This window comes from Athene cunicularia (assembly GCF_003259725.1).
Source record: "Athene cunicularia isolate RWA chromosome 10 unlocalized genomic scaffold, athCun1 chr10_part1, whole genome shotgun sequence".
Classification (NCBI taxonomy): Eukaryota; Metazoa; Chordata; class Aves; order Strigiformes; family Strigidae; genus Athene; species Athene cunicularia.
In genome coordinates, this window is record NW_020799112.1 from 17,007,736 (window position 1) to 17,020,512 (window position 12,777).

General features: G+C 39.7%; 1 protein-coding gene across 1 annotated transcript in view; it reads right to left on the bottom strand.

Moving 5' to 3' along the window:
• Window positions 1–7,014: 7,014 nt before the first annotated feature.
• Window positions 7,015–12,777, bottom strand: part of MESD (mesoderm development LRP chaperone) — an 11,989-nt gene continuing 6,226 nt past the window's right edge. Inside the window, exons 2-3 of the mRNA XM_026856130.1 lie at window positions 8,871–9,103; window positions 7,015–8,163 (exon numbers count right to left, since the gene is read on the bottom strand). Of these exons, the coding sequence (XP_026711931.1) occupies window positions 7,899–8,163; window positions 8,871–9,103 (498 nt within the window). The 3' untranslated portion in view covers window positions 7,015–7,898. The remainder of the gene's footprint in view (window positions 8,164–8,870; window positions 9,104–12,777) is intronic.

Consider the following 12,777-nt stretch of genomic DNA (forward strand, 5'->3'; position numbering starts at 1 on the left):
TAAGAGACAGGTGTTGGTGTCGGTGTCGGTGGCCGAGCAGCTGGCCTAGGGAGAAGGATCCTGGGCAGCCTTGCCAGCAGCTCTTTGACCCCGGTTAATGCAGGTTTTTTTTGTACATCAGACACCTGGCAAAACTTATTTCAGATATTAGAGTGTTTGCTGGCAAAAATTTTAAAATTAGTGTTGTGCTTCTAGCTGCAGCTTCTTCCTTTTAAAGGGACGTGCGGAGAGAGCATTCAGGAGGAGGGTTTGTTGGTCCTTTGGTGTTGTTTTCATTTTCTTTTAGAAGCTTCTTTGGACAATGGAAAAAGAGGGTATGGGTTGAATCATAAACCAAGAAAAAAAAAAAACAACAAAAAACAAAACCCAAAACCAACAGAGATTTTGACTCTTACATAAATGGCTTCGTATCCCAGCATGACAGTAATAGTCCCAGCCGAGTGTCACAGTCACATTTAGTCTCTTCTGAGCAGCAAGCGACTGAGCTGTCACAGTTTCTGCTCACAGCTGCAAGAAGTAGGGATGCAGCCGCCTTTGTTTCACAGCGCTTCGATTCTCCCAAATCTGCCGGGCAATAAGAAGCGCTGTTTGCACAGGTCCCCAAGTGAAGCGCTTTTTACACAACCCTTGCAGCTCTTTGGACCAGTCCAGCTCCTCCACCAGCAGCTGAAGCCACTGTGATGTGTCCAGGCTTTTTCAGCCCCAACGGGCCATTCCAGCAGCAGGCTCAGAGGTTGTTTTGTCACCTCACCTTCTTTCTGACCAAAGGGTGGGGATGTGTAGAAACCACCACTGCAGCTACACCCTTCCTTCCTCTTTCATGTCTCCACAAAACACACCTTCAGGACCTCCTCCCTGTGGTTGATCCTTCCCTTAGCCATGGAGCTGAATCCAGTGTGTACACTCACTGTATAACCTTAAAAACAAAACTCAGGGGGTTTTGTTTCACTTTGCAAATAGATTAATTTGCAGTTTCTGAGTTTGAGTCTCAGTTGGAGTGTCTCAGCATCCAGGAGCGGTACCAGGACACAGGAAGGGGCCTGTGATAGGACACAGTAACAGCACTCAACTGGAAATTTTCCTGGTGAAAGCCCCTTACAAACAAGTATCTCTTCTCCTTCGGCGAAGAGTGTAATGTGAGATCATGACAAAATTCCCAGCACAACCATAACCTCATCTCATCTGCTATCGTGTTAGTGTTGAATGAGTAGTACAGGATAATGTTTCCTAAAAGCACAGATGCAGCCCCTAAAACCCAAGGGTCTGTCAGTTGATAGTGACCCCTCAGCAAATTAATGCAGCGGCTTTGACTTTCATTTCTGCTTTTCTGTACTACTCAGTTTCATCTCCGGTATTCAGCTGGTATCGCTGCATCATTTGGGTATCTCTTCAGCACGGTTTTTCCCTGTTACAAAATAATTTTTTTTTTCATCCCAGAAAGTGAGCCTGTCCTGTCTTATCACTACAGATGGAACTAATAATGTGGCTGAAATTTATTTCAAATCTTACTAGGGTTATTTTGAGAATTGACCAATATGGCTTAAATGGTGATGCTGTGTGGGAACGGTGGTTGGGGAGGAGTGGTAATGAGATGGGGAGTGGCCTTTCCCTGCTTATGTTGCATAGTTCACTAGATCACAACAAAAATACCTGGCTCCCACATTAAACAAAAGAAAGTTAGTTTTTTTTCAAAAATCTTCTACTCAACTGCTGTCTTAAGTGCTAAAACACTTACATGTCAATGCTTCTATTAAGCTCTTTGGCAACTCCATCCTATTAGAACTGCAATTATCTAAAGTTATTAACATGTTTTACAGCACCAGAAAGACAACCGCTGACTATCAAGGGTTGAGACGTCGTAGGGTATGGCTGTGGATACAGCTGGCAGGATGAATAATAAAACATTCATACAAAAGTCTTGTCCAATTTAAAGTATGTACTATTTGGGATTTAATTTTAGATGAGAGGATGAAGACTGACATTTTTTTGTGAAAGAAGTTGAATGAAATAAAACTGCACTAAGGACAAGTTAAAAGAAAAAACCATACAGAATGGCTTGCAGCAATGGAGCTAGGAAATAATAAGCAATGATCACATGTATACACATATTAAACCTTTATTTTATTTATTTATTGATTCAGCAAATACTCAACCATGATATTTTATTTCAATACAACCTTTCAATACAATTATTCATGTATAACTCAGCCTTCCTCATTACAAAGATGACTTTACATAAGTTACAGCAAGATCCAGGTTACTTCATGGTGCTGTTCAGTGCTACTTCTCATTGCACCTTGCAGGCAAATGCCGGGGTCTTGCTCTTCACCTCTTTCCAAAGCCCACGGAGGGCTGCCAACATGTAACACTGCCATCAACAAAGGCACCTGAACTGATTTAAATATTAACAACTTCATGAGTGCTCAATGCTCTGGTCAGTGATTTCCACAGAAAAAGGGCAACACGGAAGTCCAGCCTATTTTCAGACACTATTGACTGAAAATTATCTTTGCAGTAGATGTTATAGGCAGTAAAGATGGGCCCACAGTGGTTTTGGAGGTACCATTAAATTACAAAAGGAAAAAAAATGGTTATAAGTCTCATGGGTTAGAGCATTCTAGTCCCTATTCTGTAATAAATATGGGTCTCTTCTGTCCAACTGCAACAGAGCAGAGGCACAAAAAGTCTGGAATAAGAAAGAAAAAAAGTTCTGAGAAGTGTCAAATACTAACACATTCTTTCCCCATTTTATTCCATGTTCAGGCCAAGGATGTTGCCAATAGGATTATTATTACAACCCCAGCAGGCACTGAGCCACCTGAATATTAGAAACTCCAACACAGGTCACCTGTGTGCTGTTTCCAAGCCAGGGTATCTGCAGGCATCCTAACGGGATGAATTACAGCACTTCACAAGATGGGAAGACTCTGCCATCATGTAGTGAGAAGTGCAAGGGCTCAGCAGGTCAGCAGGAGGGCCTCTGGCACGAGGACTGTCCTCTTAACAGAGGCTGCATAGCAAGACCACATGCTGCAGGAACACGTATTTGCTGGCCTTTGCCAGTAAGACTGGGAAGAAAGGGGCTGACGCTCCTTTAACTGTTGCATCTCTCCCTCCCAAAATACCAATGTCTACGTAAATTATTGAAAAAAAAATATCTTTTTTTTTGGAGAAAATCTTCATTATGCCTGTTAATTTAAATGATGGTTAACAGATCTGTTTTTCATATTACAGAAATCCATTGACACAATGCCACTGAAAACCCAGCTGACACCAGTATCGACAGTAGAAATACTGGCCTATTAAGCAGCATCACATGGGAGAGAAACAAAGCATTTACCAGCTGTCTTCGGATAAAGGCTGGTAATACTGTATAATGCTTGATTGTGATGTGTTACATCAACCTTTTAAATACAAATCAGAAGCTATACAGCACACACCTCTTCTGCTCAAGATACGTGGTGTGTCCAACCCCCTCACACCACCCGGCTTCTCTACTGGAGGAGAACCACCATCACAAAATTCAAGTGGAGTGCTTTTCCTGCATGAATCCAAGCAGCAATAACCTTTCTGGCAATCTGATATTACCTGAATTCAGTGGGGTTTGTCCCTGTTAAGACAGCACAGTATGAAATTCAGAAAGTGGTGATATGCAATAGTTCATTTTATCTCAGAGTAAGAATTATCAAATAAAAGTGTGTCAACAGACATAGTAGAATGAGAAACATGAGAGTACCAATGAACAAGGCATTTGTAAAAAGAGGGGCGTCCCCATTATCCAGGCACAGGCTCTTTGAATTTCTATAAACATCCAATGCAATGTAAAAAAAAAAAAAAAGTCTGGAAAAGGCAAACACTGTTACTCCTTGAACAGAAAAGAAAACAAGCCACAGATAAAGCCTGGAAATAATTTCCAAGCCTTACTATAAACCCCATGAGAACAGTGGCCAAATATCAGACAGAAGTAGGCTGTTCTGTATCTTAACAAAAAGGTATTTTGATTTAAGATTACCTTTTTCATGAGAAAATTGAAAGAGTTCAGAAACAGTGACAGGAACATAAGAGTCTTTTTGAAGTCAAGGCTGACCCAACTGTTCAGAAAAGAGAAATACTTTGACCACTCAAGTAAAGAGCAGAAATCCTGTTGCAGTTCATGTGTCGTATCAGGCTTACAAGATAGAATTTTAAAAAAATGGGTACTTTGCCTAGTAGTAAGTGCAGCAACAAAGCTAACGACAAACTAAAAGAAGCTGCAAGAAGAGATGGGAACCACAAACTTCCCTGCTAGCAAGTGATGCGTACAAAGGCTGTGCAGCAGAATGAGGTAGGACTGGCAAGAGGCATGGTTTCACAGGAAACTTTAGCCCACTAGCAAGTTTCAGTGCTCTAGCAATGTAATAATGACAGCACCTGCAATTCTCATGGTTTTTAAATGAATATGGACACTGCTTGCGTCTCCTAATTAGTAAGATTTAATAGTTGGTGAGGATGTTTTTTTTAAAAAGTGCCAGCACTCATTCACTTACTGCACACTGCACTCCTTTCTAGTCCTAGCAATTTAAATGTGAAATTTTCTACTCCTTTGGTTGATGAAGTTAAGCCCTCGAGAACAGGGGAGGCACTTGTAGTCTTCTAGGTAGGAATTTAAATTTAAATTATTTTTATTTTTCAGCAAAACAGATAATGCTAATGTATACTGTGTGCCTTATCTTTAAAAAAAAACAAAAACAAACCACAGCCAACAAACCATATCCAAGAAGTTTGTTCCAAAATTTTATTACATAAAAAGTTGATTGTCAACTGGAAATTTTTCACAAAGTGCAACCACATCTTGTGTAGTACCATTGGCAGACTGTTTTTTTGTGAGGACAGCTAGGTTAAAAAAATATAAAGGTAGCTTAGAACATAATTATGGCACTACAACAGAGAAGCCACTAAGCACGGTGGTGAAAGGCAGCAGACATTCAGCTGTCATGAAAGCATAAAATTTTCCACGTACCTCTGTACAGTACTAAAAAAATAAGGAATTAAGAGCTATAATCATCACTCTCTACTTGATGAAATTAGTTTTAAAGGCAGCATCTGAATTGCTTGTACGTAGAGCCAAAAATCTGTTACTGGAAGTCTGATGCGATGCAAATGCAGAATTTAACAGCTGCAAGGGTACTTGTAGGACATTAATGACCTTAAGTAATTTTTGGAAGGTATTTATTTTTATATATACACGTAAGAGATACTGTGTTTGGGCCTCAAATCATTACCAAATAACATCTGCTTATGTAACACTGCACCAAGACAAATGCTAGGGTCTCAAACTTACTAGTTTTAAAAAGTTCTTTCGGAGTAGTTATGAACATTATTATTTGTTAGAATATTTAATTATTTGTTGAGTGTAAAGAATGAAAAAGTGAGAAGAAAAATGGAAGATAAAGCTCCTTGAAGGCAGTATTTTCTATTTGATATCAAAAAGCAACCCTCAAGTCCTTATTCCTATTAAAAATCTAAATAAACCCCAGACACTTTAAAATTTAAACAAGCTACGTGGTACAAAACATGACTGCATTTGGCATAGGCAACTCAATCACTCAAAATAACCAAACAAAAAACCCAGTCAATGGACTGGCTGAATTTCAAAACTGGCCCCTTCTTTTAATTGTGAAGGGAAAAGACCCAACCTACCGGAGATTTATGAATGACTAAACCAAGTATCTATCCTCAAAAGCCAGGCTGTAGCAGAGTAATTGTTTCTCCTCCTTGGCTAATTTGCTTTTGTATTATTTGTATACTGTTTTGCATTGCTTAGTTCTTTAGCTCAGGACAAAGTCAATTTGATCAAAAAAGAAATCATGGTAATGTTTCATAACATTAGGAAAACTACAGAAACTGCATTTCCTCATGTTTCTGATCATAATCTGAATTGTCATCTCTATACCACAGATTTAAGTTTTACAAAGAAAAAAACCTCATTAATATTTCATGTTTATAGTTTCATCTGACCTCTGCTCGTCTCCTGAGATGAGAAGCAATATTCTTTAAAGTTAAGGGAGGTGCAAACCCAGAACAGTTGACAAAATGATAAATTAGTTAGGAACAAGAAATGGACTGCACATCTCGCTTCAATGCAATGTGATACCCAAATATCTACAAAGACTTATCAAGTCCCCTACACATTGGGATTAGTAATAGAATATAGAAGTAATACAGTTAAACCTGAATAAACACAGGATTTTCATTCTTCCACTCAAACAGGCACAGACCTGTTTAATGAAGTGCGGCCACAAAGGTTTCTGTGATCCTAAATTCATACAAATATAATTAAAATTAAATAAAACCAATCACCTGGAACTTTCATCAATATGATTTAGTTCTTATGTACAGAAACCAAAGATGAGTTAGTCTGTCTCCCGAATACCAAATTAAATGCATAATTATTTAGAAGTTTTACTACTCGGTGAAACGATGAGCTTAGTGACATCTTTTATTTTAGAACAAGCATTCAGCAAGTCACAGCTTCCCACTTTTGATACTGAAGTATTCCACAAGATCAACCATTATGGTTCAATTAGGACCTTTTATCCAAAACACTTGGATTTTAGCACCTTAAATAAAGAGTCATAGTAACATTTTAGTAGTATAGAATGAAGACAGTTAACGCTGTGCTCATCCTCTGGAAAATGACATGGACCATACGTACTAGGTGCATTTAGTCCTTCACAGACAGTAAGGCAGAAGGGAAACAATTCTAAACAACACATTTGACTGAATACAATCTGAATAATAATTAAACCTTCCCAATTATACAGTCTTACAAGGAGAAATCCTATTTGCTCCCATACATCAAACTTCATACTATTTAAATCAAATGTTCATTCACAATCAACCATGCCAGCCAGGAATCCGTAGAACACCCCCCACCCCCCTCAAAAAAAAAATAAAAAATATCTGGTTATTAAACATCAGTAAGTAGTATGTCTAACTCAAAAGTTTAACTCTGTACTGCAACTGGTGCTTTTCCAATGATTTAAACAAACCTTAAACCAGTAAAACAAATTAATTTCAGAGTTAAAGCTATTTCTTCTAGCTCACTGTCTAGATAATGGGGCATGCATAACATTTGCTTCCACAGGCACAGTTTTTTTGGCAGCAGCAGCAATCTGAATGGCATTAATCTGACTTTTCCCTTCACCCCCACACTGCTCACGTGGGTACTGCAATTCCATTACCAGGCCAGCATCACTTCTGATAGGTACAGCATCTCCCTTCTGCACTGACTTGGAGTGCATTAGCCAAATATCTGCCTTGGCTTCTACCATGCTTCCAAGTACTTCTGTGGATTTTGGGGGACATACTGAAGGGGTTTTGTTTATTTTAAAGAAGCAGGCAGTCTAACCAGACATGTCCTAAATGCCATAATTTCAGGCATCTTTGGCCACTCTAACACTATCTTGTGCCAACTGAGTCTAGCAAACTGGCTTCCAAGAGAATCTTTTATCACAGTACCCTGCTATCTAACAGCAGCTATGTATCAGTGACCAACTTGCATACCCAAAATGAATGCAGCTACTACAGATGAACATTGGTGTATTCTGAGACTGTGTTTTCTCCTTTTTCACGTAACTTTGTGATGTTAGACACACAGGTTCATATGTTAAACAACAACAAAAGCATAAAAAAATTACAAACTAAAGTAGTCAATCGCTGGTATTACACATTACTTTTCCTGTAACTAAACAAATGGCCAGTATTAATAAGTAAACTGGTATATTTCAACATAGAAGTCCTTTAACCTCAGTAATCTCTGCTTCCTTCCTTCCCCCCAGTAAAGCCAGGAATTGTATGGAGAATTAGTTTCCCTTCAAGGAACAGCAGAGCAGCATTCAGTCTGGTCAACGCGTCCATCATAGATCCTCTTTCTGTTTGGTTGCTCGGTTGTCCTCTTTGATGCTATCAGATTTCTTGTCTGCATCTTTTTTCTTCTTTGCTTTTTCAGGTTTTGTTTTGTTTTTTACTTTCTCACTTTCTTCTGCTCCTTTGCCAGGATAAACCTGACCTTCCAGAGTAACATCTGCACACCTTTCTTGATTTATCAAAAAGTCTTTGATCTCCCAGGCATAACCACCATCACGCAGCATAAAAATGGCACGATTTGAGCCAACAATAAACCTAGAATAAAGAGATTGGGTTTTTTTCAGTTAGCTGTGTGCCTTTCAAGCACTACAACATTTTGCTTAATTCAGAGCACCTCCACAACCAAGGGGATACATTTAAGAGCAAGAAGTTGGTCTTGTTGTCGTTGCTTGGGGACAGGGACAAGAGAACAATTTTCTAGTACAAGTAATAATAAAATGTATTAGTTTTATAAATAACCAAGGAATAAAGAAAACTTCAGAACAAATTCAGCACTATGTAAAACCCACTATTGGGCTTTAAATTTGCTTTATATGCTTGCTGCAACCCTCCTCAGCCTTAATTCAAAAGCACAACATTCCTCTCCTTCAAAATGATTCTCAGTGCAACATTTTTTATCCAGGGGAACAAAAAGCCTTTTGTGGTGACAAATCTCCCAAGTGTGATGTTCTCCATCAAGCATGTAAAGGCAAACTACTGGAGCTAAAACTAAAACGTAATGAGATTAAAAAAAATTAGGCTATGTGTACATCACGCATAAACGTTAGAAAGATTTTTGCACTACACCAGAACTTTTGTAGCGCGACTTAAAACAAATTAGTATATAAAGTGAAACAAAGGAATAGTGATGGATGATGGAAGTAGGGAAGGGCACAAGATGAACAGTTGAAAAGATTTTCAGGAAGAAAGAAACAAGAGTTCTGTAAAGGCAAGAATTTTATTCTTTGCACACAAGAGCTTACCTTTGCACATCGTAGTTTGCATTGAAGAGACTGCCCTGCCACAAGCTAGTTATTTCTTCTGTCTCCTTTTCTGTGGGATTTCCCGACACTGTGACAAACATCATCAAAGTCTTCCCCTTTTTCGTCAGCTTCAGGATACTTTCAGGCTTGCCTGGATCAATTTTTGAGAAATCTATTGGTGCTGGAGGCCTCTTGTGTTCAGGAAGATCTCCTTCTTCAATTTCATCATCTTTCTGTTTTGAAAAGGTAAAGAAGGCTTTGAACTCAGCTGTTCCACAAAGCTGTTTTTTTGAAACTGGCCATTGTTTTGAGAATAACTCTGCTTTGATAAAGTGAAAGCATTGTGGAGTTTAACGATGGAGATTCTCAAATCAATAGATCTGTATCAAGACACTTCACCAAGAGCACTCTTGCCACTTATAACCTTCCCCTCAAAAATAATGCACGTTTTGACACTGACAGGTAGAATCTCATTTTACCATGCACCAAGAAGTATTTCAGCAGCAAGGCTAATTCAGTACAATTCTATCCAGGTACTTCATAAAATAAAACTTTTCTTCACAGTTCAGAGAAATTTATTAAGTACACAAGATGGACTGAGATGTTGCACTAAAAAGCTTCATGCACACACACACACACACACACACACTTTAAAAAAAGCATATTGCTTTCAGAGGTCAAAATTCACTTCTGGGAATCATGGGATCACTTGACTCCTTACTTTGTGTCTTTAAATAAAAAGTCAAGAATTCAGAATTACAATGCTCATGCCACAGAAAAACTTTTATTAAGGGTTTAATGACTTTTTGAATGCACAGATGAAGAGCAGCTCACATTCTGGCAACATAATCACCAAGAGTAAATCACTGTTATTATAAAATAAAAACCACAAACAAAACCCAACAAACTCTTGATGCCTCTGCTGAGGTAGACAGGTATTTAAATATTTGGAAAGGCAGAATTCAAAGTGCTGTCCCTTAAAACAGCTCCTGACAGAGAGGAGTGAATATAGTGCAACTTACATTGAGCTAGAGCTTGATTTCTTAAACAGTATCAAAGAATTAAAAAGAAAAAAAAGAAAAAAAAAAAACCACAGAAGTCTCACACTGGCATCCACACAAGCACTAACTAGTAAATCAGCAGGAATTAAGGCAGATATTTTAGGTGTTGTTTTGACTTCCAACATTTAGTGAAAATATACATCAATCCATTAGGAACATGAACTGTAGCAATATCTAACAATATTCCCTTCAGGAGCCGAGCTTGATTTTTAGATTTTTATGGATTACCTTCTCATCTCTGCACATTCACATATACAAATTCAACATCATCGTTTTACAACATCCCACTACAGGGAGCATCTCATGCTCTCTAAAGTTTAAGGTTTCATACAAGCGACCTTTTCCCATCTCAGCTACGTAGAGTTTGCTGTCTCTGAGGAGGGAGTTAAATTTAGTTACCACAGAATACAATTTGTAGAAGCCTTAGATGTTATCCTTCCTTTCCTTACTAAATACATATCTCTTTCAATTTTGCAAGTCTGAAGCATGCTTTCAGGTAGTTCACATGCCTTTGAAAATTCCACATTAAGTGAACTGGGAGCAAAGGAGAGCCCTGCTGCTCTCACTAGGTGGGAACAATACTTATTTTAGAGGAAGCTGGAAAATGCTCATATTGGTAAAATACTGTGAAAATACAAAATCTTACACGATTAAATGAAAAATATTCTGCAGAAGCAAAAGCAAAACAATTCTAATTTCACGCCAGTTTGGCTAGTGCAAACCAACTTACTTCAGTTTTGAAAGAGAAAGGTAGAAACAAATGTTTCCAAATAGACCTTGCACCAATCAGATATGGACCTTGCAGTTAGTGACAGTACAACCTGGTAACATATATTACCTATTTTCTCCTTAACTATTCAACTAAATGTTCATAAAGCTGTGTTGTTACAGTTTAGAGATATTATAAGCAGCAGTCAAAGCTCCCCTACACAACACTTTCTTGATCCTGTACAAACCATCATGCAGTTTTGTATTTACAAAGGTATCTACAAAGTAAAAGTCTAGAAAAATGTAAGATTTTGCTTTGAAATGTCTAGCAGATTCATTCAAATAATAACATAGATACAGTAATAACTACATATTCTTTCCCCTCCTCTCAGCTCCCATGCTCATACATTTCTCATCAATGCCTTGCGTTTTTATTTTTAAAAATATTAGCAATGTATGTCACCTTATTCCTTACCCTATTCAACAATCTTAGCTCAGAGTCAAGCCTGAGAAACCATAACCTTGTAGCAATAATTAACTGTTCTAAACCATATGACATTTCAGTAACAGAAAGACCCTCCAAACCAGATTTTCAGTTGTTTCCAGCTCCTCTGGACTCAAGGCTGCCAGAGTCCCCTTCCACAAGGGAAAGCCCTGGGTGGCTTCCTTAAGCTCTAGTTGTGCAGCTGAGCTGCTGAAGCAACCTCTGTATCTTTTCCCCATGCCCATTTTCCACTAGATCACTCTCACAGTTCAGCAGGCAGTCATGCATAAGGTTGTACTACCACAGTGCAAGGGGCAGCACAAGAGGCAGAGGCTGGTTCTAGGAAGGCTGCTGGGGCCACAGCCTCAGCCTCACCAGGCTTGCAGCTGAACCCAAGGATATTATAACCACCATCCTCCAATGCTTTTAGACTAAGCGACAGGAAAATAAAAAAGTATTAGGAGTCATCTCACTCAGTTGAGTCATGACACTTGATTCTGTACAGATCTGTGCCCTGTGGCCCTCACTCATGAGCATAATTCCTGCTCTTATACAAATTCATAATGGCCCCTTTGTTCCTCATCCCACTCCATCAAGTCCACTCATACCCTTTCTTCTCCTCTATCCTCCAGCCACCACCCCCTCAAGTCTTTCATGTTCCTTATATATGTCCTGACTACCATCAGGCAAAATGCCATACAGCTGACCATCCCCATTACCAAACAACCATTAATTGTTCAGCCCTTGCTTCAGTAACTTTTTTCTTCTGGGGCTCTGGCCACACGTGCGCTTCCTCAGTGGCAATGCCAACCCGAGCAGACAACTCCCCAGCTGCACAGCCGCATCTGCACGCAACACGGCTACAAGGATTTGCGCAGCTCATGGTGAACTGGATCAAGGGACCTGCTCCAGATAAGGAGGAAAACCCCTGAACAGCATCCTGACCCTGCCTGCCACCATGGCTGCAACAAAATATACAGCCACGGAGTCACCACGGCATTAACTTGAATCTCCCTGCCAACCAGGCCCAAGGCTGACATCCTTCCTTCTCAAAGAAATTACTCTATCCGTATTACACGTACAAAACCTAATTCTTCACCTTGCCTTACAGCTGTAACTGGTGTTACAGAAGACAGAAACTTTTCACTCAATTATTATTTCCTCCAGTTTTTGTGCAAAACTTTCTGAGGAAAAGCCTCATGGGAAAGTATAAAAGACACTGACGAGTGCTTGAGCATTTACCAGAAGATGATGGTAGACAAAAATAGTGAAAAGAACTGAAGAGTGACTGACAACCACATGGAGAAAGACAGATGGAGAACTGTCGAAAAAAGTGAAAGCATCAGGCTGATGGGGGTGAAGGGGGCCACGAGAGAGCTGGAATTAGAAGTCATTACCGTGAGACGTGGCATGGAAAGAAACACCCAAAAAACCCCAACTACGTATCAACTCTGTAAACACACAATGAGTATTTCTCCCGCTACCCACCCTCCAGCCACAGAACCAGTGTCCCTGAACACCCCGAACAGTTAAGCCAGGCCAGGCCCTCCAGCCCCACCCGGTAACCCCCACTCCCCCCGCGAACCCGGGGCCCCAGAGGGAGGGAGAAGCCCGCCGCGGGCCGCGGGGGAGGACGCCGACCCTCCCGCCGCCC